General features: G+C 31.6%; 2 protein-coding genes across 2 annotated transcripts; both read right to left on the bottom strand.

Moving 5' to 3' along the window:
* Nucleotides 1-244: 244 nt before the first annotated feature.
* On the bottom strand, nucleotides 245-7,366 carry LOC125872392 (kinesin-like protein KIN-14I). The gene is made up of 19 exons (XM_049553109.1): nucleotides 6,438-7,366; nucleotides 5,908-6,074; nucleotides 5,556-5,699; nucleotides 5,084-5,320; nucleotides 4,928-4,996; nucleotides 4,588-4,656; nucleotides 4,258-4,338; nucleotides 4,025-4,141; nucleotides 3,852-3,933; nucleotides 3,650-3,745; nucleotides 3,385-3,558; nucleotides 3,148-3,254; nucleotides 2,885-3,063; nucleotides 2,523-2,681; nucleotides 2,175-2,428; nucleotides 1,915-2,078; nucleotides 1,630-1,812; nucleotides 821-1,314; nucleotides 245-699 (listed from the first exon to the last, which is right to left on the bottom strand). Exons 1-19 carry the CDS (start codon nucleotides 6,553-6,555, stop codon nucleotides 576-578), a joined length of 3,018 nt encoding a protein of 1,005 aa, XP_049409066.1. The 5' UTR covers nucleotides 6,556-7,366; the 3' UTR covers nucleotides 245-575.
* Nucleotides 7,367-21,453: 14,087 nt separating this feature from the next.
* On the bottom strand, nucleotides 21,454-22,213 carry LOC125874113 (uncharacterized). The gene has a single exon (XM_049554935.1). It carries the CDS (start codon nucleotides 22,050-22,052, stop codon nucleotides 21,591-21,593), a length of 462 nt encoding a protein of 153 aa, XP_049410892.1. The 5' UTR covers nucleotides 22,053-22,213; the 3' UTR covers nucleotides 21,454-21,590.
* Nucleotides 22,214-27,722: the final 5,509 nt, after the last annotated feature.

Genomic DNA, 27,722 nt, shown 5'->3' with positions numbered 1-27,722 from the left:
AAGGACATCAACTGATGAAAGTTGTCCTGGTCCCTGCCTGTATTCCACTGAGTTCCATTATCCTTGCTATAATAGTATGTTGTATGAAGGCAGTAAAAGTCACTTTGTTGATCGGAGTCTTCAAAAATGTCAGATCCAAACGGGTGTTTTGGAAAGTCAACATAGGAACTAAAAGGAGAAAAAGATGCAGCAATTAAATCCAGGGAAGGGGACAAGTAAAACAAATAGATGTAGACTGAAGAAACATATTTTCAGTTCTCACTCTTTAAATTGTATATATATGTGCAAAATTTACAAAGTCGAATCCCACAGACTATCAAATCAAACAATAACGTTTGAGGATCGTCACACTCTGCTACCTACTACAACGCTATGCAACACGAACTTGAACTCTTACAACTCGAATGATACAAAAATTACAAGCAACTGGAATTATTGCCTCATTTGCACAAGTAATTTGATGGGAAAAATCAAAGAAAGAAACTGTGTAAAAAAAATAAAAAATGCAAAACCACTCTCATTCACTCGCCACAATAATAACCAAAAAATAATAAGAAGAATTGTAAACTCTTGTCCTACTTCCTGCTTCCAGATTTTCGCTTCATTTCAGCAGTCATTGCCTGTCTGCCATTCCGCTGATTGTGGCTAATTCCACTTGTCTGTCGTGATAATGGAGGCCCTACTTTATGAACCACATTCCTAAAATAGGCAGTGAACAAATTATTATTAAAAGATTGCTATTTGACTACTGTTCTGTTACAAGAAGCATGTTACTTTTGAGATACAAACAAACTACAAAGTGAATGGGCTTAAGACTAACCTTGATTCTGCGATCTTTCCCGGTTTTGTATTTGGTTTTTGTATCTTTGAGCCATTCCCACTACTAGGGAAAGTGTTAACTTTTGAATTATTGAATTGCCAAAGCAAATCTGGTTCCGACGAATCACTGGTAGTGGCATCAAACTCATCTAAATCTTCAGTAGCAGTGATGTCAAAGTGATTGCTCATTTGGAAAAGATTACTTGTTTTTTCTTGGTATACTTTAGATGAATCTGAAAGATATTTCTCATAAAGTACATCCGAGCCATTGCCTTTTTCGGATTCCCAACATCCAAACAGGTTTCCAACTCCACGGGCAGCTTCCTGTTTGTTCACCATGACCTTGTCTACCCACTCACCTGAGCTCATGTTATTATCATCTTCTACATAGTTTTCGGAAGGACTGCTAACAGGTGGCCAGGGAGAGGAATTTCCTAATAACTCATCAAGATCAAAGCTTTGCCTCCTTTGTCTGGATGCAGAATTACTAGAGACCTGCAAATTAAAGCAAATTATAATATGTCAAACACGATGATAACTGCATGTATCAAGATGGAAGCTTATAAGAATCATTAGAAGCTATTTTGTTGTATTTCCATATTTATTATTTAACTATATAGCAATAACTCCACAAAACATTTATAGATTCAGATACTTTTCACGAAGTAATTCAGATTCTTATTAATATGAAGAGCACGATGGAAATACCCTTAGTGTACTAGACCTCAGTAAATATTCTTCTGCTAAACAGGAAGGGGTCTGCAATTTATCCTTAAGCGATTGAACTCAATTCAGTCGTAGAAATTTTACCTCTCTGTTGCCTACATCTTCCACTGGTCTCCTCTGGATGTTTGAATTCCCCAACATCTCTCTCCCTTGTAGATTAGATTGAAAAGGTGATGACTGCAAGCCACATGGACTGCTAGTAACCTTATAACTCATGGAGACCGGTTCCGTCTCTTTTCTTGCCAAGGCAGCTTTCAGACTAGCAATCTGATGAAAATAATCATACGTGAGCATGTATACATGGACTACAAACTCGTGCTATAATAGAAAGAAGGAATGATTGATGGTGGGGGAAGAGATATGGTGTACCTGTTCTTTGAGCTCTTTGACATCTGTAGTGTCTTTATGTACTCGGGCAGCACCAAGTTCAACAGTAGAAACACGTTCTGCAAATTTAAGTGTGCTAATTGTTTCTCCTATGGCATCAGGTTCAGGACTTATGTGAACAAACATCAATGTTTTGGCTTGCCCACCTAAAACGAATGACATCCCAAATCATATTTTTACTTAAGAGAAAGAAGAGAACCTCATTAAGATACAAGCTTTGATCAGTTAATATATGCCCTTACCTAGTGAGTCTTGAAGTAGTTGTGTAAGTTTGCTGTTACGATATGGAACATGTGCGTTCTTTTGCGCCAGGGCAGAGATTACATCACCTAATGCTGAGAGAGACTTGTTAATGTGCTGTGCCTCTTTAAGTCTATCTCCTGTTACTTCAGATTTATCTACTCTCTCACTTCCAGCAAGATCAACCAAATGCATACAGCCTCGAAGAATGGCTCCAGAAGTCAAGTCTCTTCCTTGGACATGAACAGTTAGGCAACTGCAGGCCAAAAAACAAGACAGTTCTCATTTTCATTTGAAGTTCTTGCAAAGTACTAGAAAGTAATCAAAGAAAGACGGAATATCCATCACACCTGTGAGAGCGGCTACTGCGGTCATTGAGTGCTGTTGCACTCACTGCACGATTCCTTTGTCCAAGATTCATCAAATCAATGACGTCGGAAGTTGAAGCCACACGAACCAGACTTGCATCTGGTACTGTTAGTCCTTGAGAAGCACTACGAATTTCTAATGTAACAATAGGTTAAGGAAGACGGGAAGTAAAAAACTGAACAGTGGACTAATAATAATTCTATTGCTTACCATAAAGACATTGAGAAGTTAATATAATTGGGACTCAATATAAGAATGTCCTTGCATGTATATATTAGATAGTCAAGTTGAGCAAAGCTTCAAAGATCATAAAAATGTAATTGAAAAGAACTGAAAAGGATATCTTTTGTGTACACCATCAGAAACAAGGAGATCCCTGACTTGCTCGTTATATATCTCAATCATTTGCACAGACACATCATAGAGGAAGGTGTCCTTTCTTTGCTCTGCAAGAAGGAACAAATCGCCTAATGCCCTGTAGTTCACCCCTTGGCTTTGTTCTGTAAGATCCTTAGGCCCCGTCTGAATAGAAATTTACAACTTCTTAGCACGTAAAAGAGGGAAAATATGACAATAGTTGTACATATGAATTTTTTTTTATCTAACCATTGTGTAGGTTTTTCCTGATCCAGTTTGACCATAAGCAAAAATGCACACATTGTACCCATCCAGAACTGATCTAATCAGTTGCTGTGTGTCTGAAAACACCTCTCCTGCCACACAAAATAAGTAGAGAAATGTAAAAGGTGAACAACCAAAATAGAGAAGAAAATACGCCATGAAGAGAGCTACTTGATGCTAAAATTAAAGTATACATGACATTTTAAGATTGGTCTAACCAACCTTGAGTTACGGAGGGTCCAAATACTTTATTGAAATTGAAAGACTTGCGTCCTTTCCCATTCTTTGATGGAACACCTATTGTAATGCTACCATCGTCTATATGATCCACATTACTGATATAACTTGATTGCCCAGGCAAAAAGGGTCTTACTCGACAATAAACCCTTATGCTTCCTGAATTGGAGCACAAACAAACAACCTTTTCATTTCAAAACATGTATGAGAGAATGAAGATGAACAAAGTGGGATGTTACAATAACGATACCTTTAAGGTCTTGCACTTGATTGTAAAGCCTGCGATTTTCTTCAAGAACTCTATGATAACCAGAAGCTGCGTGTGCTAGGCCATGTACGTGCATGCCTATAATGCAGGGATATTACAAGATGGAAGCAAACTCAGCTCAAGGAATCAACAATAGAAAAGAAAGGAAAAAAAGGGGAACATTTGTCAAGTGCATTGACTCTACCAATATTTTGCATTTCCTCGTGAAACTTCATTTGCATGAACTGCATACCCGCTTTCGTAGTCAAAAGAGTTTGCTTCAGGTCCTGCAGTGGAACATCATTGTTCGTAAATATAGGTGGAAAATCCAAAACTTCCATGTTTGGGAGTCCGATCATGCCTGGTTTTGATTTTTACCTTGATGTCTCGTTGCTGTTGGTCAACAAATGTGTTCTGCATCATGTGCCTTCTTTGAAGTTCCTCATTGACGATGCGATTCTCTTCTTTCATCAGTGTTACGGTTCTTTGGTCAGTCTAATTGAGAAAGAGAAAAAAAGTAATGCGCAAGTATGAGTGATCCTCTATTCTACATTAAAAAAAATACCTTTATGATTGATTACCTAGTGATTTGCAAAAATGAGAGGCATTACCTTTGTGCTGGCCGAAGAATGTTTCTGAAGGAACTTGTTACCACAGGAAACTGCCGAGTCCTTTGGAGTTATTGCTTTGTTCTGATGGAAGGTTATCCAAATACAGTGTCAGAGAAGAAGACAAAGGGTGATAACAAATTCAAAAAGGTGGAGAAGCCATTATATGTTCTGTTTTGGTAGAACATGAGATATACTCAAAAGGCATCAAATGACATAATCCAACAAAAACACGTTTAGACAAGTGTGGCGCCCAAAGAGAGAGACTCGAAGAACCAATCAGTTGTGACTACCAAATATAACATTGCTGTATCTTAATAGAAGTAAACTTACCAATTGAATTTGGCTTGTAATCCGCTGCTCAAACTCCTCAACAACCTTATTCAGCACTGACTCCACAAGCTGCAGCAAGTACACCATTGCTGTATCTTAGAACAACGACACTAGATACCAACATCCAATGCAATATAGTGGCAAATTACTTGATAAAAGTCTACCCTGATTAACATTACTCTTTTTCTTAGTTCACCTTGTAATTTGGTCAGTAACTCTCTTGAAAATGATGCAGGAGCAAGAAAATTGAGGCTTGGACAAGAGTTTCTTTCGCAACTACAAGAATCTAGAAGGAAAATTTATCTGAAAACAGTAAGAAATTTACTGCATTCCAACTTACATTAGGAACTTCTTCAGGCTTCTTATCAATCAGAATTGCACGAACAAGGTTGCTTAAGGAAGAGCTGGACTGTAAAGAGAAGATTTAATTGATGAATCATGTCATTGATCCGTTATTGCTAAAGCATGTAATGTTCGTCTAGCAGATTCTACCTACCATTTTGTTACTTTCAGCCTCAGTGCATACACCATTCGTGGATTTTTCATTCATTGACATACTCCTTGAGAGAGAACTTGAGAATGGCTCAGAATTTTTGCGTACAAATTGTTTTGCTGATGTTGTGGATTTTACATTTCCACCAAATTTCCATACTCCAGTCCCACCTGTCTGTTTCCACTCGCTGTAGGCTTTAAGTCCCAAAACACAGCTGACAACCCTTGACGATTTTCCACCCTGATAATTATATTTTTTTAAAATGCAGCTTTATCAATGAAGGTGACTCCATATTAAGCAGCAAATCCAATTCACAGTCGTGAGAATGACAATACATCACCACTAAGACTCAAAAACTTTGTATTTAAATTTCTATAAGACGTACCAAAATTTCAGTAAACAGGTAACAAACCTTGCACTACTATTAGTAATAGGTTATTTGGCAATTTGGCTAACATTAAGGCACTATACTAACCTGTTCCAAATCAGATGCCTCAAAAGAAGGAATCCCCAACTCTTGTGCAGCAACCAAAAAATTACGGACGTTCTCAAAGTATTGGTATGCAGACAAGGCTGCTCCATCAGGAATAAGTGCAGAGTCAACCGGACTTTCAACAACCTGCAGTTGTTGATCAAGATCAGTTTTGAAGGTAGAAAGATAACAATTCAAGTCCAACAAACTATGAAGATTTTCTTGGTTGTAAATCGATCGAGCTGAATGATACAAAGGATTCATATAGACGACCGCAACTATTTTGGGGCTTAGACATTTGATTAATTGGTTGCACTGGTGTGGGGGGACGGAAATGTTTTGGATTGTATTTTACCTTGGACACAGCTCCAGGCTGCATTTTATTAAGTACATTGCAAAGAATTATTCCACTCCTTAAGCCAAGCCTGAAGTCTTCCTCAGAAGGCTCAGCTGGTAAATCTTTTGCTCCCACAAATCCCACCACCTTTCTCAGCCACGCTGCTGCTTCATACCTCCTTGTTGCTACAAATAAAGATTTATGTCGATATCATTCCGTATAAAGTAGAAAATAAGCAGTCAAAATAATGTCTGTTAAATATTCGACACTTCTAACTTATTTTTGGCCCGCAATATTTAACAACATTAAATCAGTTTCAAATCCATGCTCCTCTTAATCTATTAAAGAATGAGCTGACTGAGTACATAAACAGGTCAGTAACAATGAATCTCCAACCAAAACACAATTGGATCCCAATTACACTGTGCATATACGTAAAAAAAAGTCTAATGAATATTTATTGGCCCAAATGGACTCAATACTTGAATTAGCCACAAATGAAGAAATTGCAAACTGGTAATTAGCAAGAAGGAGCATTAGAAAGTTACCTGCTTCCTCTGCTCGTCGGGCATCCAAATCAAGATTTCTTGATCTACTTCCATGCTGCTGAAGAACATCTTCCACCACAGATGCCACAGAGAAAGACAATGCACCATCAGCTGCCATTCTTGTTTAAATATGTATCAAAACCGTTAAAGAAGGGATTTTTGTGTCAACTACTTTGAAACCAAGCCCTGTAACATCAAAATTCTCAATTCTCCAGCAAACAAGACAAACCCCAGATAATCCTTTTCAGAAAAAACCCAAATGTGATGATTCAAACTCAGCTTTTTATGGCAACAAACTTGACATCAAAATTCTCAAGCCTCCAACATATATCTTTTGAGAAAAAACCTCAAATGTGATGATTCAGACAGAGCTTTTTATTGGAACAAAATTTGAAACTACACCCTCTTACATCAAGATTGGATTTTTATGGCAAAAAAAAACTTGAAAGCAAGCTTCCAACATCATATTCCAATTCTCCAAGGAAACAAAACAAACCCCAGATAATTATTTTGAAAGAAAAAAAAAATGTCTCAAGGCAGAGCTTTTTATTGGAATAAATTTGAAACTACACCCTTTAACATCAAAATTCTCAAGATTGGATTTTTATGGAAACAAACTTGAAACCAAGCCCTCTAACATCAAAATTCTCAACTCTCCAAAGAAACAAAACAAACCCCACACAATTCTTTTGAGAATAAAAAAAAACACCCAAAATGTGATGATTCAAACTCTGCTTTCTACAACAAAGCAACAAATTTGAAAGTACACTTGTTCTCCAAATTGTTGGGTATACACTAGTTGTAAAATAGGCTTTATAAAATTTTCTTTAACTTTTTTAGGTTCCTATAGAGTTGTACACTACAAGCTGGTAGTATAAACTTTGGTGCTGGCCAAAATTCCCTTCTTTTTCCCCACCTCCCCTCTTTCCCTTCTCTCTCAAATTAAAATTAAAAGCAATAAGCTTTTTCTTTGCTTTGCTTTTTTATACAAAGGAATACTATCATTTTTGTGCACAAATTTCCGACCCTAGTTCCTAACCTCTCTCTATGCCTCTTTATAAATTAAGAACTTATACTTCATCTATCCATTTTTAATTCTCATGTTACATATTTTAGAAGTCAATTTAATTAATTTTTAAATTAAATTAAATTATATTAATTTGATATTTTAAACAAAATATTTAGAAATTCAAAAACTATAATATTATAAACTCCATTTTTTTTACATATCAATATGATGAAAAATGTTAGTTAAAATTATTTAGCAATACTAGGATGAAAAAATACATCGACTGTTTAGCTTAAAGATATATTATAGCCGAAAGGAACAGTATATAGCAATACTATTTTTTTTATTTGTCACCCACCCACTTAGATTGCTTAAAATGAGATGGACTTGTAATTGTGTGTTGTTATCGTTGTATTCGATCAATTCATTTTTATTTTGTATATTTTAATTCTATTTGTTTAAAAGATCTATTATTTCTTTAAGAGAGAGGGGAAATTCATTCCTAAAAACATGACAAGTTAATTACCTAATGCAGTAATTAAATTAACCTAATAGTGTAAACAATATTTATTATCAGTGTATAGGAATTAAACTTTTTTTTACAATTAGTACTCTATCATTTTTTATTTTTTATTTTATTGGAAAAAGAAAACATGGAAATAACACTATATAGACAAACCTTTTCCCTCCACTGATTTTTCAAATAAAAGGATATCAAAGTTTGATACTTTATTGACTACATATATTTATATCACTCTGCATGCAAAACAAGTGAGGCAATTTCTATTTCAAGTTGATGATTTGTTGGCTAAAGAAGAAATGCTAGCTTTATTTTATATATATCATCTTTGGAATTTGCCCTTTTCTTTTAAGGTACTTCTTCTTCTTCTTCTTTGATTCTTAATTTTCTCTTGACTTGTGTCTCTTTCATTTATTTTTTGGTCATGTCTTCTATTCATGTTAGTTCACTATCTTGTGGAGATTAAAAAAAACATAAATTAGCTATAGAATTCTTCATTGAGCTAATATTGCTAATTACTAGCTCACAACTAATAATATATTTTTTGTTATTTCGTCGTTAAATAAAATGAACGGCGAATTTATTTTTATTGTTTACAATGCATATAACATATTCAGTATAATTTCACAAGTAGGATCTGGAGAGGGTAGACTATATTTAGATATTACCCCTTGTTTAGTGACAAAAATATTTGTTTCATTGCTACTTATTTTTTTTAGTGACACGTGATTTCAAATTCCTTTAAACTCACGACTATAGATCCATACTCCATAAAATAGAGTTTTGAAAAAGTAGAATGTATGCATATTTTATCCCTATCTCAAAAGTCAAAAATAGAAATTATTTCCAATAAACTCTTGACTCGAAAATCTTTTAAACTCACTAGTGGATCATATTCCTGGTGGACAAAATGTAACAATCAATAAGTTAGTTGAAGACGGTTACCTAGAAATCTAGATTTCTAGTTATTAAAAACTATTAAAAATTATCCAAAAAACTAACACAACTAACTTTGGTTTAGTGTGCTTTACTACTTACTATAGCCTTTTTCAGACTTTGAATCAAAGAATTGGTATATATCAATGTATATCCCAAGGTTTTTAAAACATTGAATCAAAGATATGCATGCTATATATTTTTTATCGTTTGTCCTTTAATTTCATGACATATCTATGACTTCTCACCAATACAAATAACAAATAATTTTTCCTACCAAGATTTTAAACAAATAGAAAAAAATCACCTATATTTTTATATTCCGCTGAAAGTTAATCTTTGGTTTGTATTTTTTTATGGTTAAGTTATTTTATTTGAAGCAAACATTGGATTATGAGTAAGTAGTTCATGTTGGAAGTTAAGATTGGATTAAATAATGAAAAGTAATAAGTTAGAATTATTACAAAAGAAAAAACAAATCAAAGTTGGGCCAAATTCAATTTCTTTGAAAATGGCACCAAGAAGATAGTTAAGTTAGAATTATATTATGAAAAGAAAAAAAATCTTGGATATGCCAAAGTTTCTCTTCTTTGAAAATGGCATCAAAGTGAGAGAGAGGAAAAGACATTAAAGACTTTTTCTCCCTGTGAGTCAAAATTTATTTATTTTTGCTTATCGTTAAATATTATCAAACAAATTAATAATATGAATAGTTAAAAGTAAAAATATCTAGTTTAGCGTGAATAGAGGTTTTTTGGTCAAGCTTTAATGGAAAAAATAAGTATTTTTAGTAGTAGCAATATAAGCTATTTTTTTAACCAATTGAAAGAACATTCCTCGTTGAATCTTGGTCAAACATAAATTATTGTTTTAATATTATCATAGTAGCATTTTTCAAAGATAAGCAAAACTTTAATGTTCTCCTCAATTTTAGCTTATCGAGAACATGATTATCAATCGAAAGATTTGGAAGTCGAGGTTTATAATAGAAGGCTAGTAAGTAGCCAAATGTTGATGCACTTGCTTCTTGTGATTTTTAATTATATTTTCTTGCAATCTCGATTTGACAATTCAATTTTCTCATAAACAATTTTTCTACTCCATAAAAATAGAAATCTATATGGTTTATGTACATCTTATCCTTGTTATATCCCATTTGTGTACAAACATTTTTTTCTTCAAGTTAACACATTTTGAAAACTTGATCAAAAGAGCTAAAATAAGATGAATAAAATATCATTTTATATTAATTTAAATATTTTAATGATAAAAACCAAAAAAGAAAAAGTATTGATACAAATTAACGTTCGACAAATTCAAATAAGTGGTTCGGAACCGAAGCAAACAGGTCTGAACACCGGTCCTACAAGGAGCGTATAACGGGTCCCATTTGGCCGGTTTTTTTTCTGCCGGCTTTTTGAAAAATGTTAAAATAATACCTTGTGGAACCCACATGTTTGTAAAGGTGTATAAAATGCCCCTTGGGAAAAAGTATTAACATTTCACCTCCTTAAATTCTACAAAAGGCAAAATTAACCTCAGCTCATTTGTTTTTTCCCCTATCATATCGATACATATTGATCTGACTAATTTGTATTTGTGTTGTTAAAGATCTATTAAAAGAGGAAAGCATTCGACATCACGAATTCCTTTATTTTAGAAATCTCATCTATTTTATTGTATTCTTCAATAGTTAAATCATTTAATTTGTTGATACCACTATGTTTGATTTCTGTAATGAATAAAATATTTTTTGATAAAGTGATCCTGCATTTAATAAGGTTCAATCTCTTTAACAAAGGTGATCCTGCATTTAGTAGGGTTCAAATTCGAATTTTCTTATCAAAGATGAAAGAGTATTTAGTAGGATTCGATCAAATTCTGATTCGTGTGTTGTAGGGCCCATTTCTGAGCGGCGCTCCCAACATCATGAGTTGTTTCATTTCTTAAGACTTGAACTGAAAACCTTCGATTAAGGATGAAGGGTACTATCCTATCACAATTCATATTTACAATACTATTTCGCTTTCAAGCAATCATTTCTAAATTGGGCAAATATAAAAGAATCATGTTAAATTTTTAGAATTATCCATATTTTAGTTATTTAATTGTTTTTCCTTTTTAGCTTAATTGGTTTATGTATAGTAAAGAAGATGAGTTTATATTTTTTGTGCAAGTCATTATGAATTTCACATGGGAGATCAATGCTTGCTGAGTTAGCCCAATCATGGTACTTCTTTCTTCTTGTTCATATCATTACAAAATTAATCAAAATAATTAATGTTTATTTAAGAATCATACAACCCCATTACACACAGGAAAAAAAAAAAAGAAAAAAAACTGAAAATGTATTGGTGCACTGAAAAATGCAAAAAGGTAAAATCATTACAAATCATAATGAGAGCAAAGCACATTGCAGACAAAACCATGTTCTATGACATGGATAAAATCATATATTAAAAAAGTAAAAAAATTCATTCACCACTTTTGACTTATGAAGTTTATTGGTAAAATGACAAAATATATGGTTCTGTCAATTCTTGTTAGCTGAATTTAAAACATCATTGATCTCTTGCATATATATCATTTCACCTCATAAATGATTATATTAAAAATTAGTCTGTTTTTCTGTTCAATGATAAAAGTATATATATAACATGGGATTTTTTAAAGTTAAAAATAAAATTTTAATGGATGAAGGATAAAAATATGTATTTTAACAAGTGAGGGATAAATATAACTCTGAAATATATATTTGTTGAAAAAAACATATCAGATTTTTTATCTTAAAGAAGTAAATATGATCCTTTACTGAAAAATAATCATAAAATCAATTATTGAAATGGATTTAGTATTTAAATTTAAGGGTTTTGGATTTAAAATTCATATATATATATATATATATATATCGTTAGTGAATTTCTCAATAAATTAAATATATAGAGTTCAAATTAAAATTACTGAGTTCCAAAAGTGAATTTATAATTTGATAAATCTTTAAATATAAAAATTATCGTTTTATATATATTCATCTCATCATAACATTGCCTTATTTTTTACTTTTGAGTTGGCCATATATAAGATAAAGTTTTGAGTAATCCCAAGGCAAAATCAGAGAGAAAAGTGAACTGTGATTTATTCACAGCTAAACAGTATGCAATTTTATTTTATTTTTGTTCCAAATGATTTAACAATTCAATATTGGAAATTCACAGAATATAACAAATTTAGATTCATATCAAATTATTGAGTATACAAAAAAAATTTAATATTAGTAGCTGGAAAAATGAAAGACAACGAAATAATAGTGTCACAACTAGGTTTATTGTCTAAAGACTAAAGGTAAAGCCTTTTGGAAATATCGTGTAGACTGAGGTGGACAATATGACGGTATGTTAAAGAGTATTTTTGAAATAAACGGTGAAATAATAGTATCAAACCTTAAAGGCGTAAATACGCGGAAAAAAATAGCATGTCAATTTTAGTAGTCATAATTATTAGGACGATGTGGGTGCATGACACATTGTTAATTTCCACATAAGCCGGGAAAATGATTGATCATGTGAAACTTAGATGTACGTATAAGGAGAAAATTAATATGAAAGGTTGAAATTTTTTATTAAGAGTGAAGAGATTTTAATCGTTATCGGTATAATATTATTGGAAGCGGAGAGAATGGCAGCATGGGCTGTGTCTTTCACTTTTTATTATCTAAAAAAAAAAAAAAAACAGGTGGTCCTCATTTTATTCCTTATAACATGATCATTAAAACCATGGCACTCCATATATACTTTTCTTTAATTAATAATTATTCTAATTTCTTTTCATTTTCTAATGAATAAAGGGGCCACAGAACTTGAGTATAGTAGAAGGAATCCAACCAAATTACAAGGGTCAATTTGGGTACTATATAGCTTAATTTTAGCCCTTTATTTTATTATGTACATAAATAATCAATACACACTTGAAGGTTTAGGTTCGAAAATCCTCTTTTTCCTTGCACGTTTTGACTGAACATATAGAATATCGATCGATAATATTATTTCCTATTAAATTCACTTAATTACATATACTAATTTTTATTGTATATTTCACATATTCAAAATATGTATATATCTCGTTCGAAAACAGATTATTTGAACTAAATTTTAGTCTTGGTGATGAAGGTAAGTTTCAAATATTTGTTTGTTGTAAAACAATACCACAAGTAAATATAGGTATAAATCTTAGAAAATTTGTATTAACTGATTGACAATAAATATCGAAAGTCGTTATTTTAGATATACAGAGACATCATATTCTTGCTGGATTTCAAGGGAAGTATTTTAATTTGAGAAACATGAAATACGTTAACTAATATATTTTGTTGTTAATCATTTGAGAGTCAGTTTCCACAAAAATAGTTTATAAATGCAAATTAAGTTTCAAGCCTAGAAAGATGGCTCTAGGTTGTAGCTGAAATGACCATAAAAATCTGTACAAGCCCTCAAGATACCTGAGCTTCCCAAATATCCATTAACATTGAGTTTTAAGAAACTATTTAAAAGCTTATTCCAATAAATAACTTGGCTAGTATGCCAATATATTGTCAGATTAATTCCATTCCAAAAAGTAGGGAAGGGAAAATATTATACACATATATATTTACAAGTTTGGTGAATAATATAAAATACATGTTAGTCATCTTGATGTTGTCATATCTGATCTCCTGACTATGATTACTACAACAAGAACAAATGGATCACTTTAAGCTTTTGCACATTATCATCTCTGGAAAGTTTATTATGGAGAGTTCTAAGGAGACCTTGAAGGAAAGTTGTAATTTTTACCAGATCATCCTAACAATGAAGGAAGTATTTTTTGTCTATTTTACTAGAAAAAAAGTTGTAGTGCAATATCTATTTGAAGGATGATCTCAGTTGACAAGATACTTGGGTCAATACACAATATATCATTAGAAGAACATCACTATTCACACTCGAAATATATACTCTCTGTTTATTACTCTTTCTCTTTTAATTTATGACAGACTATCTTTTATTACTTGTTCAAAAAACAATGTTTAATTTTTATTCTTGATAAAATAATTTATAATCACACAAATATTCCATGTTTATTTTAGACCACATCTTTTTTTTTAAAAGTAGTTCATAATTAATTTATGTCAAATCAATGCACGATGCTTAAATAACTCAATTAATATGGAGTAATTGACTATTCCTTTAATTTGATTCTTTGAGGTTTCGTATTGAATGTATTTGTTCTATTGTTGATTTGTAAACAGGTGTCAGTTTGTACCACAAATGATCTTTCTCAACAACCTATTCAAATACATGCATATAGTAGGGATTAAAATAATTACAACGTCACGTAAAAGTTAATAATTGTAAATTATGACAACCATAAATACACAATAAAGAAAAATATACTTAAAAAAACACAATATATTAATATGGTACTGTTTTTACCATCTACTATTGATATATAATTGTCCCTTTTGTTTATGCGTCTTTTCCATTATTAGTATAAGGTATTTGATGGATGATGTACAATTGGTACGTAGAAAGATTGCAACTTGCAAGGATAACTAATATTGAATTCAAAATACAATCATTATACTTGATAAATTGTATTGATTTTCTGATATGAATTTGAGTTAATTTTTGAAGTGTGAGTTTTGTTTAAGATTAATTTAACATGATATCAAAGTCCAATGTTGGGCCCTATCATATATTATCCACAGTCCAAGATATCCAATCTTGGACATACGGGAGGGTGTTGAGTCCCACATAAGATAAGATGAGGTTAATTGGTTTCCTTTTATTAATTTGAGCACAACTCGATTCATTATGATGTGACAATTAGGTCCAAAATCTATTTAACAATACACAAAGATGAAACGACAAAAAAGAAACCATAACTAAAAAAATACTCCCCAAATAGAAATTAAACCTATGACTAATCAGCTAACTACTGACCACTCTAAGCTACTGAGGACAAGCAACTTAATGTTGGAAGTTGAATCTCGTTCTGTGGACCAAACAAACATAACCTATTTTAGTCAAAAAATATTTTTCAACATACCTCACACACCCTTAATATTATAACCTATTCATCTCACTTTTAGTCCAATTAATCAAATAACTATATAAAAATACACTCATTTCCTAAATATACATAACAACAACATATCCAGTTTAATTCCATAAGTGAGGTCTGGGAGGAACTGGGTTGTGTATCCTTACACATTACCCCAACCTTGCAAGGTTGACAGTCTGTTTCCATTGACGGAACAAGAATTTTCACAATAATTTTTAAAAAAGGTTAACACACGCAAAAAAAAACTAAGAGAATTCAACTTGTACTACGTAATTGTGTGTAATATTTCATGGAAGCCTCGACCCAAAAAGAAAAAGAGAAAACAGAAGGCATTGGAATGAGAAGAGTATAAAAGCATCACTAACTGAAATAACGGAACCCCACAAGGATGAGTTTTGAGAAAAGAAATGGCTGCGCAATGTCAATGGCAACCCACTAGTATTTCAACAACATTGAAGAAAGATGCTACATGCAAACAACTTTCAATTAACAGAGGCAGAATAACTTTTTGTAATTGGAGATCAAAGTACCTGTTCCCTTCTCCAATGACTGAACAATGTTGCACCAGCACAACTACTTCTTTTCCAGTTTCATCGAGGAAGATCAAGTCACAAAGAGGAGATCACCAATACGAATTAGTGAATGAGAATGGATGGAAAGTCACAAGAATGAATGAGACTACTGAACAAGAGATGATGAGGGAAGTTGCTGTCGTTCAAGCTAAAGCCTTCTCTCAACCTATTCCCTTCTCCAAGTACTTGCTCTTTCAGGTTCTTGATTTTTCATCTTCCCCATTCTTGATTTTCTTTTTCTCTCTGTTTCTAGCATCATTTTAGGAAAAACAGAATGATGATCATATATTGTTCTCTGTTATGTAGGATGAACAACTTTCAAGACTTGTATACAAACTGAAGAATTATAAACTAGACAGGTAAAAATCATTTATTTTCTCTTCTGTTAGACAGTTCTCTCCTTGTTGAAAAAATCTAAACTATGCTTCAGTCACAAACAAGAAAATCTAACTGCATTATGAACAATATTTTATCCAGAAAGGAATTTAGATATGATGGTCTAATGAAGCTCATATCATTATTATCAGTTTCTGAAATAATTGACTAAACAGGTATGCATGTTTAGTTGCGGAGGCCTCAACTGACACCCCTGAGGTAAAACAACAAGTTGTAGGAGTGGTTGATGCTACAGTATATAGCGATGATGATGTTCTTCAGTACCTTCCGGGAGGAACAGAGTATATCTATATTTCTGGGATTGCTGTATTGAACAAATTCAGGTTCACGATTCAATCGGATATTAATTCCTATGTTAAATGAATGTAGAGATGAGTTATGTGTGCCTTTTATGCTAACACAGACCTAAAATTGCAGGAGGCAGAAAGTTGCAACTGCGTTGCTCAAGGCTTGTGATGTTCTTGCAAGATTTTGGGGGTTTGAATATCTAGTCCTAAGGGTTAATGAGGATGATTTTGGTGCTCAACGTTTGTATACAAATGCGGGTTATAAAGTAGTTTCAGGTGATGCTACATGCAAGACAAAGTGGATTGGTCGAAGAAGAAGAGTACTTATGATTAAACAGGTCTCAGCCTGAAACAAAAATTCCAATTCAAATCAGTGTTTGATCTTCAGGAAGAGTTGTCTTTTATAGAAGGCGTTTGGCGATAGATTTCATCTAGAAGAGAATAATATTGTTCATGTTTGAATGTACTTTACATATAACTTCAAAAGTGAAAAGTAGTTGAAAAACAAGTTTTCCAAATTCTCGTGGACTGGCAATACGTCTCTGAGGGTTGACTTTCCAAATGACTTGTTTAAAACAACATTAGGACATTTTGGTACCTCCTAACTGATAGATGAAAATGGTGAAGAATGAACTGAGACTATTACAGCACAAGAAAGCTCTTCACAAATTCGATCCACCTGTTGTTGTGACATTTCCACTCCTTTCTTTTCTCCTTTTCGAGTGGCTTTTGGCCCCGTTTCTGCTAGATGGTGCTTGTTACATGTTGAGATTAAACTTAGTCTTAATAGTACACTAAACATTAGGCAGAAGTGTATAGTTTTGAGTAAGGAATGCAAATAGGTCCAAATCAAACAAAAAGGAGATTGAAAATTCATAGTATGGACTAACAAGTTTGGATTGAAGTGTAAATATTGAATAGGCCTAATGATGGACAAAGGCAGGGCAAACAAACCAAGTCCAGGCTCACTATCACCCTCTCCTGTGCAGTAACACTAGCCTCACCTGTTTGACTTCCTTCCAATGCTATATTTCTAGTTTCCCAAGTGTTTCTCCACACAGCCATTGTCTGACAACTCCCTAAACAGGACCATCTACCAGTCCTTCCAAATACATAACAACAAGATACAAGATTTACCAAACAGACAGAGATAGAGACAAAGAAACAACTTTTTTGAGCCAAGATTAGATTTTGATAAGGACAAAAGTAAATACTCCCTGTGTTAAGTGTTTTGTGGTGTTCCTTGTATGGCTAGTTGAGAATTTGTGTTAAATAACTCTCATTCAAAATGACAAGTCTATTATATTCCGGATACGTCTATAACACTTGTGAAAGCAATTTCCCTTTCACAAAATCGAATACTTAGGCTGATAGTTAACAGTCGCCTTGGGAATTATAGTGGACTTTGTGAGGTCAATATTTATGGATTCTATTATGAATAAATATTCTTTCGTCTTTTTTGTTGAAATCAACATTTAAAATTTACGAGTATTTACAATATTTTTAAATTAAAATACAATAATAACTCCATAGAATTTGTTCGACTACATAGAAAGTCTTACAAAACTTATTTGGTTACACTTGTAGATTTACTTACGTCTATTCTTAGTAGGCGTCGATATGGTATCGTGAGATGGAATTAGCATTTGGATATGCGATTTTACGCTGATTTCACCTCATGATTCCATATCATGAGATGTGATTCCATATTCTCCAAAAACCATGATATGGAATTATATGGGAATTCCATTTCATGATTTGAGATATTTTAATACAAAAATTAATCCATGAGTTCATATTTTGTTAAAACAACCCCACATTTATATCTACTAACCATTTATTTCATATGTAAATAAAATTTATAATCACATCATTACTTTTTAAAATTTATTATTCTCACCAACATATAATCACTTTAACTCACATCAACCGATTGTTGAGTAATAAATTTGTTCTATTCATTTACTCCAACACTTAATTTATTACTTCTACCGTTTTGTATTTATTACAACTATAGTTATACCTATCAACATTGTTTAAAGAGATAATATTTATTTTATGATTTTACATTGTCTTGGAAGCACTATTTTTATTACTCTTACAAACATTATTTTTATGAAGTGCATTCTATAATGCTTCCAATTTATTTTATGTTCACTAAACTAATATTAATGTATTTTTTATTTGGTAGGATTGTGTTGGTGCGATTGATGGAACATATATAGAAAAGAGGTTCCTAAAGCGGTGCAACAAGCATATCGTAATCGCAAAAGAAGAACAACACAAAATGTCTTATGTGCTTGTGATTTTGATATAGATTTACCTTTGTTGCTGCTGGTTGGGAAGGTACTATACATGATAGTAAAGTACTTGAGAATGCACTTGTTGAACCAATGTTACATTTTCCATTTTCGCCACATGGTAACTTTAAATTACATCCTTAGAATAAATATTATTTATTTACACAAAACTGTCTCATTTACGTCACATATGCTTTTAGTAATTCTTTATAAAATGTTTGTTGGTAGATAAATATTATGTTGTTGATGTTGGTTTCTGAAATGCAAAACGATTTTTAGCTCCATACAAAAGACTACGCTATCATTTGCAAGATTACTGAGAAAGTGAAAGAGAGCCTCAAAATGCCAAAGAACTATTTAATTAAAGGCATTTATCTCTGCGCAATGTCATTGAACGAACTGTTGGAGCTTGAAAAAATAGATTTAGAATACTGAAACAAAGCATGAACCATTATGATATTGATACACAAGTGAAAAATTGTCATAGCTTGTGTAGTGTTACATAATTATTTGCGAGAATACCAAAGTACTGATGAAATATTTATGGTCTATGAGCATGAAAATATAGTTGTGGATGATATTGACCAACAAATGGCTCAAAGTAACAATGTTGGTTCGTCTTCTCGGTCACATGATCGAAAAATACAAGTTCAACATGAGGAAATTGTATATACTATGTGGGAGGATTATATTAAAGACTAGTACACTACAATTTATGTTCAATTTTTTTTATTAAATTAAAGTTAGATGAAACAATTACTTAAGTGGAGAACAAATAGCTTTGTAATAATTTATTATGCAATTTTATAAATTTTTGTTTATTTGATAAGATTGAATAAACAATTGGGGCTATTTTAATAGTTTTACAACTTATGAGATTTTTATGTTTATGAGAAAATATACAACACAAAAAATTCATATGGCATGTTCAAACAAAACTTCAATTTCATCTCAAGATATCATATCATGATTCCATATCGCATGGCTAAACAGGTCCTTAATCAATGGTCTTGAATTTTGAGTCCTAACAATTAAAAACACCTTTTGTGAGAAATATTTATCTCCAAAATAGACTTTTCGACATAATTTGATTTAAAACACAAAGTTTATCATAAACTATTTATATATATTAAGCAAACTTTTAATTACAATATAAAGTTGAAACCAAAAAGAAAAGCATTTATTGATTTTTATGTTATGAGGTTAATTATCATTGGTTGATTTTGTTGAGCCAAGAAGCAAAGAAAAATAGCCCCTTCCTCACATAAAGTCGGGGATAAGACTTGACATACCCTACCCTTCCTTTATATTTTCTTGTGTAGAACTATACAAATATGTTATTATTGTTGTTTGTAAATTATGGACTTATCGTTGACACATAATTTGAGTGCCAAATTTTGTAGACCAGCACCAACGTAACACCATCTCGAGGAATCAATTTTCCACAAGCACCTTCTCATCATACACTTTCAATTAAGGAAGTTTTTAAATATAAATACATAATCCGTACCAAACTTATTTGAATTTTACAAAATCAGACCAGAGGCGAATCCAGGATTTTAAGAAAACGGGTGCACCATTGCTTTAAAGATAAGATCAAAAAATTTATAATAACAATAACTAAGCGAGCAATACATAAAAATTACATTACCACAAAAAATATCATCAGTTTACAATTGTACTCGACGACACTTCATATTTTGAAAACGATCTATAATAGCATCATTACTTACATTTTCAAATATCTTCCGCTCTATCTTACAAACTAAACATCCATTCAAAAATTCTTCACCAATGCTATTACGTAGATCATTTTTGATGAGCTTCATTGAGGAGAATGCTCTTTCCACACTTGCCGTAGCTATTCAACTTAGTCAACTATTCTTGCAAATAACTATTCAACTTAGTCACAAATTTAACTAGCAAATTTAAAATAAAATAAGAGAATCTCATATCTTTCACAATAAAAAATAAGGGAATCACACCCTTGCAAGTTCAAATAAAATAGAGGAATCACAATCCTTGCAAATCTAACTAAAATAGAGGAATCACACCCCTTTCACATTTAACAATAAGAAAATCACACATTCATAATAAAAAGAGGACTTATGCCTCTTTTGCATTCGAAATCACATATTCATAGAAAGAAGAGGAATCACACCCCTTTCACATTTAAAAAATAAGGGAATCACACCCCTTTCACATTAAAAAAAAAAAAAATCACACCCTTCAAAATTGATAATATAATATGAAACACATTCATTACAAGTTACATCCGCAAAATATGTAAGTTTGAGATAATCAATTCTTTAGCTATTGATGATTTCCTATTATAAGTAATGACAATATTTTTTTATATGAAAATCCTAAAATTAAAGTGATATATACATATATATATATATTTGTTTTTTATCTTGTTAGTTTGTTTATTAAAAAGAGAAATCACAAACTAAAATTACCTTAAACTTTGACAATGATGATTTCTCTAAATTCTTGATTTGAAGTTGGAGACTTGAAGCTTCTTCTTTGTGTGGAAAATAGAAAACAAATTTGAAGAGAGAAGAAAAATATAGTTGGAACTTGGAACTTGAAAAGTGTGTGGGAAGGAAACTTTTGAAGTTTTGACTTTTAGAACTTTTTTTTTTGAAGGAAAAATGTGTTTTTAGTTAATAAAAATACATTGGAGCGAATTGGGGCTGCCTGGGATCGAACCTGCGACCTGAGAGTTGAAATCTTGCAATGATACCAGTGAACCATCCAGCCATTTTGAGAACGGGTTCAACAAGCTTTAATTTAATATATTCTTTAATAATTATAGAAGTAATATATCGAGTTTAGTCGGATGACCACGGGTTCGGATGACCCAAAATTAATACATAAAATCGCCCCTGAATCAGACACCATATGAAAAATATATTTATTGATTTGTGGATAGTTTTTACCCCATTCTTTTCTTTTCTTGTTAGGACCTTGGGTAATCTTTTTAGTGTATACCCCACTCCACTATTGTTGCTCAAACTCCATTGTTTGTCAATTACCGTTGGCACAGAATTGGAGTGCCAAATTTTACAGCACCAGCACCAGCACTAACACCAACACCAACACCATCGCGAGCAACTAACTGTCCCTGCGCAATAATCATGGACTTGTAAATCTCGACGAGCATCTTCTCATCATACTCTTTCAATTGCCTCGTTCCGAATCCACCACCAATCCCACTACTCATACATCTCGAATTAGCAATCTTCATCATCATATTCACATACGCATCCCGCATATTCAATAACAATTTCTTCGGCGAAAATCGCCGGAGCTTCAGATTCGGCCTCGGCTTTAGATTTATCTTCCAGAACCTTCCTCTCCCCAACCCGACCCGATTCTTCCTCCTACAACCCGACCCGTTTAGCCTCTCATACCCTCCTCTTCTCCTCCTCTTCCAGTAACATTTTAATCCACTGTACAAGCTTGGTGTTGATACTGATAGTCCTCCTTCCATTTTTTTTAGTTTTGGAAAATAAAAAAGATAATATGGAATTGAGCAGAAAAAAAAGGCAATGAAATTTGGTTTTTATAAAAAAAATAGGAGAGGGAGTTGGAAGATAATGAGAAGAATATTTAATGGGGGCGCAGGTTTATGGTTAATTCGTTACCTGTATTTTTCACGGGACATTAATGGATTGTGTAAGTACTGTATAAAAAGACGGTGATCCTAATTTTATTTCTCCAGATTTGAAGCTAAATTAAATTAATATCTCCCACGCCCCTATTGTATAAATGGACCATTATTGTTAGACATCCCAAAATAATATAGTGAACACTATTGTTAAACGAAGAGAGTATCAATTATTTATTTCGTATTTGTCCACTATATTATTTTGGGATATTTAATAATATTTGTTTAGTTTATAAAATTGATGAATAATTTATTATGGGAAGTGCTAAATGGCTAGAAAATTTGGCCAAAAAATTTAAAAAACTATAATATTTTTTTTATTTTAAAACAAATCGATTTTTTTTTCCATTTTTTAGTTAAAATGTATTAAACTTAAAAGGGTAAAAATGTTAAAAAAAGATAAAATAACATTAGATAAAATATCATTCTGGCCAAAAAAAAAAATCATTTATTATTTTGTATCTATTTTACCCTTGCTATTAAATACTATTCATTTTTTAATGTTTAGATAACTTTTATTTAATAGAGATGAATTGATAAAAGTACTCATATCATTTACTAATTTTTAATTCATATGTCAAGTCAATCATAAACAATTATTATTGAATCGAGGAAATATTAAAATATAAGTCAAAATTCAAAGTAACTTCACTCTCGAAAAGTAAAAATATACTAACAAGTTAAAGTCAAGACATTTCAAAATAATGAGCATATTCAATTGATCATAAATTCTACCTCTATGAAGTCGTTTGGTTTGAATTCAAGTTATAATGGGATTAGTTATGATGGATAAGTTATGATGAGATTAGTTATGATATGATAAGTTATGCTAAGATTATTTTTTATTGAGTGTTTGGTTTATTGTATTCAAAATAATAAATCTTAAAAACACCATATAAGTTTATAAAAATACCCTTCATGGATGTGAAAAATAATATATAAAAAGTGTTTAAAGGGACATTTTTGTCATTTAGTCATTTTATCTACTATACCACCCATAGGAAGGGATAACTTATCCCAATACTAATTATTAATTTCGGGATAAGTTATCCCGAACTTGCCAACCAAACAACAAATTAAATTGCACTATAATTTAATCCTAGGACTATTTTAAGTTATCCTTCACACCAAACAACCCCATTATAGACAACATAAATTATTTCAAGTTAAAGTCATTTTTTAAATATTTTAATAACAAAAATTTTAAATTTTAAAATCAAACACTTGGAAGGACATAGGTATAATTTCCTGATATATCTCCCTATTTTATGCAACCACCAACTAATAGAGCATTTAATATTCTTCAAGTTTGTCATCATCATCGTATTATAAAACTATATCATAAGCACAAAATCCGCTTCCTCTTTTATGATTCTTCTTTGTCTTATCCCTACGTACGTCCACACATTTGCGCACCGCATAAACAATATTAGATCATATGAGAAATAATTCAATTTCACAAATAAATTTAATCATTTCCCATTAGTAAATGCACTTTCATATTTTTTATTTAATTTTTTCCTTTTAAGATTAATTTATTTAGGTTGTGCCTCTAACCCATAAATATTTCCTACTAATTTTGTTTCTCAATGTATATTCAATACTCCATTTCAAATTTTCAAAGATATTTTTCATTGTTCAAAATAATTGATTTGTTCAAAGTTTAAAATGGATGTTTGAAACTTTTTTCATATTTGCCTTTTTCTTTAGTAAAGTTTTATATTTTCTAGAAAATAAATTACATAATTTACAAAGTTATATTTATGGTTTTATAAAAGATAATAGTGAAAAATAAATTTAAATTATGTCCTGAAATATTTTTCTTAATAGATATACACTACCTCACAAATTCACTTAAAATGAAATAAAGGGAATAATTACTAAACCGACTTCTATAGCTTACAAAAAGGAATGAATATTTGATTGAAGATAAGTACTTCTTCCATTCCTATTTACTGGTCAAATATTTTCCTAATTTGATTTTTCTATTTACTTGTCACTTTTTGACAAATCATGGGAGAACAAATTTTTTTCATCCTATTATACTCTCAACTATTAACATTGATTAATATCTATGAAAAATATAGTGTAATCATATTTAAGACTCTATAAATTTATATAAATAAAGTTATAAACTCACTATATCAATCATTATTTTTTTTAATAGATGTTTCAAATCAAAATTTAATAAATAAAAAGGGATGTTTAAGAAATAATTAATACAATCATCACCTGTAATCAATGATGTCAAAGTTTGAAATAATTAATACACTAGCTTCAATCATTAAAAACTAAATTGTTCTCAGGAAGCGCATGAATTTGGCCACTACCCCATGCATTTGTATTTAATTAGTTCCATTATTCAAGCATGGCACTACTAATTGGTAAATTTAGAATTTTCACTAAAAGGGTTTTAAAATAGAAATATATTTTTTCCGTCTCATATTATTTGATCATCTTATTAAAAATAGTTATCTCTTATTATTTGTTGAACTTACTAAATCAAGAAAGCATTAATTAAATGTTTCCTATATTACCCTTGCAATTAACTCCTTTTTAAAGTGTTCACATGTGTTAGTAAAATTCTTAAGAAACTTTTTAAGAGGTGAATTAGTAAAATCATCTTCTTATTTATGATTTCTTAATATGCATGTAAAAAAGGAAAATGATCAAGTAATATAAAACAAAAGGAATAGTGTTTATTAGATGAAACCTCAACATGAATTTTGAATCCCCTCAACCACTAAGCAATAGCTAATCTTATGTTTAGGAAACTCAAAATCTATATATATATATACAAAACCATAAAAAATATCTTATATATTTTGCTTGAGGAATTCGAGTGAACCCCTCACTATCCTCTAAAGCCACCCATGTTTCCACTAGAGAAATAGGATCAATGAAAAGTCACATAATCAATCTCAATTTATTTGAGACTAAAGCAAAGTAGTTGTTATTTCATAGAAAGAGTAACCTTAAATTAGTAGGGTGTATTTATTGAGATTTCAATTTTCTTCCAAATAATTAGAACCATTTTATTAAGCTTTCTTCCTTCTTTCCAAAAAATAATGCTCAATTATAAGATCTCCTTCCACTTAGCTGTTTTGTTGGACATTTACAAGCTTTTATTGTGATATTTGGAAGCAAGATAAAAATATTGGTTGAGTTCTATATCATAAAGTTTGACCTTAAGGTTCACTTGATGACCCTTATTTAATTCAGAAATTAAGCAGTATACAAGTTAATACTCTTTTTTTCTTTTTACCATCGAATAAGATAGTGATCTTAAAATAGTTTCACAACCTCAAAATTAGTTGATGAGGCGAGAATCGAGATTGTCAAACAACATATACAGAGAGTCAGAGACCAAATCAAAAGTCTATATAACATTATAGCCATTCATTGTTTGGATCCATTGACTCAAGTTAATCTAGATTCGCGGTCACGTCACGTAGAACTTTGGAAAGAGAAAGTGCTCCCTTATAAGAAATTTATGCATTCGCAAAGCTCGAACCTAGAATCTCGTTTAACCATATTCATCCCACTATAACCCTTAGTGGCAGTAACCATAAGTATCACTCTAATAGGTATAAGGTTCAACAACAACATACCCAATGTAGTCCTACAAGTGAGATCGAAAGAGAGTAAACTCTACACGTACCTTATTCCTACATTGAGGTAGAAAGATTGTTTCCGATAGACTTTTGGCTCAAGGGAAAACATTCAAAATAGGTCGATAAAAGAAATAACGGACGTAAAGAAACTATAGCAAAATACTATAAGCTCTTAAGGAAATTTTTGAAAATAATAAGCTCCCAATACTTGAGACAAGAGAAGACAGAAGTTGCTGACCTCAGTTTCTTGGGTGTCAGAGCCTTTGTTTTCTTCAGCCTCTCTGGTGTTTTTACTGGGCTCAATCTCTTCATCTTGCCATCAGTTTTACCTGCAGCTGAAGTAGCAAAATCAACCTATTTATTCAGTAGTCCGTCCAAATATAGACGAGATGAGTTATATCTCATTTGTTGGCTTGATTGACCCAATAGATTGAACGCGAAATGACTTATCAAACTATTGAGTCAAATACTGTACATGTAACAAAAGACTCAAATATGAAAAATCAAATTTAGAGATTGAAAATTACTTGCATTGATAGACTTAAGTTAATACTATCAAACCTCTCTATAATAGCATTGTTTGTTCATATACTTTTTGGCTGCTATAACGGAATATTGTCATAGCTAACATATAAGATAACATAACAAGTTGGACAGATCTGTTATTTGACCCATCTCGACCAATTGATTTTGACTCAAACATTATCAGGACGGCTGAATTATGGCATGTATATTAGTCTTACTTGTTTTTACCAGCTCAAATTTGATCCAACTCTTGCATTTGTTACATTTTACGTGGAGTAGTTGATACATTCTTCTGGGGTCTTAACTTGGCTAAGCCTCTTCATTTTTTCCTTCTGGAGATTAGCTGAAATCTTATAAGAATTGTTGATTTTGAATAGCTTCTCCGACTCTACGAATTTCTTTAACTGAACAGAGAGGAGTTTCTTGAAATTCCTTGTACTTAGCTTCCATGAACTTTGCTATTGCTGGTTGGCTCGTACCATTTCGATCCTTCAGTGATGTTATTGCCTCTGTGATCATCTACAGAAACACAAAACATTAGCAGAAACTAAAGGAAAGTTCATAATTTTAAGCTAACGTTTGACCCTGAAATGACAATATGATCTTTAAATATTTCGAAGTTCCCCTCAAAAAACTTCATGTTTTTTCCAAGTAAACACAACTTCAAAACTCAAATTTTCAAGTTTCAACTTAAAAGTTTATGATCAAATGGGAGCTTGTTAGGTGCATGCAAAGGTGAATTCAGAATTTAAATTTGATCGATTTTGTCTTCATGTTCTTACCACTGAACCAATTACATTTGAAATTATGAGTTCATAATCTAATATCTATCGAAAATGCTGGTTCAATTGAACCCAGTAGCTATAGTCTACTGTTAATATATTGAATTTATGATCAGTCTCTAACAAAAATGGACTTTGAAGCTCTACAAATTTCAGATTTGGGGGAGAAGGGAAAGAACAAATTAAAGTACCTGAAAATAAGGTGGATTGAAATCCATAAATGAATTCGAAGCTCGAATTTCTATAGCACAATGAATGCCCGGAATTTAAATTTGATTCATCCAATCTCTATGTTCTTACCACCGAATTGATTACAATTTTGGAAATTAATTACGGTTTCATAATATATTATCTACCGCAATATCTGGATCAATTAAATTCACAGTTATTATAGTCTACATCGCTAACCTGGTATATGTGCATTTACCGGTTATATATCGAATCTATCTAACAAAAAATGAAGTATGAAGCTCTAAAAATTTTAAACTGTACCTGAAAATATGGTGGATGGTCGTTTAGATATGAATTCGAAACTCGAATTTCTAAGGCATGATGAATACATCATACAAAGG

The sequence above is a fragment of the Solanum stenotomum genome, chromosome 8 (assembly GCF_019186545.1).
Source record: "Solanum stenotomum isolate F172 chromosome 8, ASM1918654v1, whole genome shotgun sequence".
NCBI classification, from domain to species: Eukaryota; Viridiplantae; Streptophyta; class Magnoliopsida; order Solanales; family Solanaceae; genus Solanum; species Solanum stenotomum.
The sequence above is the reverse complement of the archived record's forward strand: the minus strand, read 5'-3'. Positions and strand labels throughout refer to the sequence as shown.

Coding starts and splice junctions, on each gene's coding strand:
- LOC125872392 (XM_049553109.1), bottom strand. CDS start 6,555: ATGGCAGCTGATGGTGCATTGTCTTTCTCTGTGGCATCTGTGGTGGAA. Junction 4,142..4,257: donor ATTCTTCGGCCAGCACAAAG/GTAATGCCTCTC, acceptor TTTCTCAATTAG/ACTGACCAAAGAACCGTAAC. Junction 2,429..2,522: donor CGCAGTAGCCGCTCTCACAG/GTGTGATGGATA, acceptor TTTGGCCTGCAG/TTGCCTAACTGTTCATGTCC.
- LOC125874113 (XM_049554935.1), bottom strand. CDS start 22,052: ATGGAAGGAGGACTATCAGTATCAACACCAAGCTTGTACAGTGGATTA.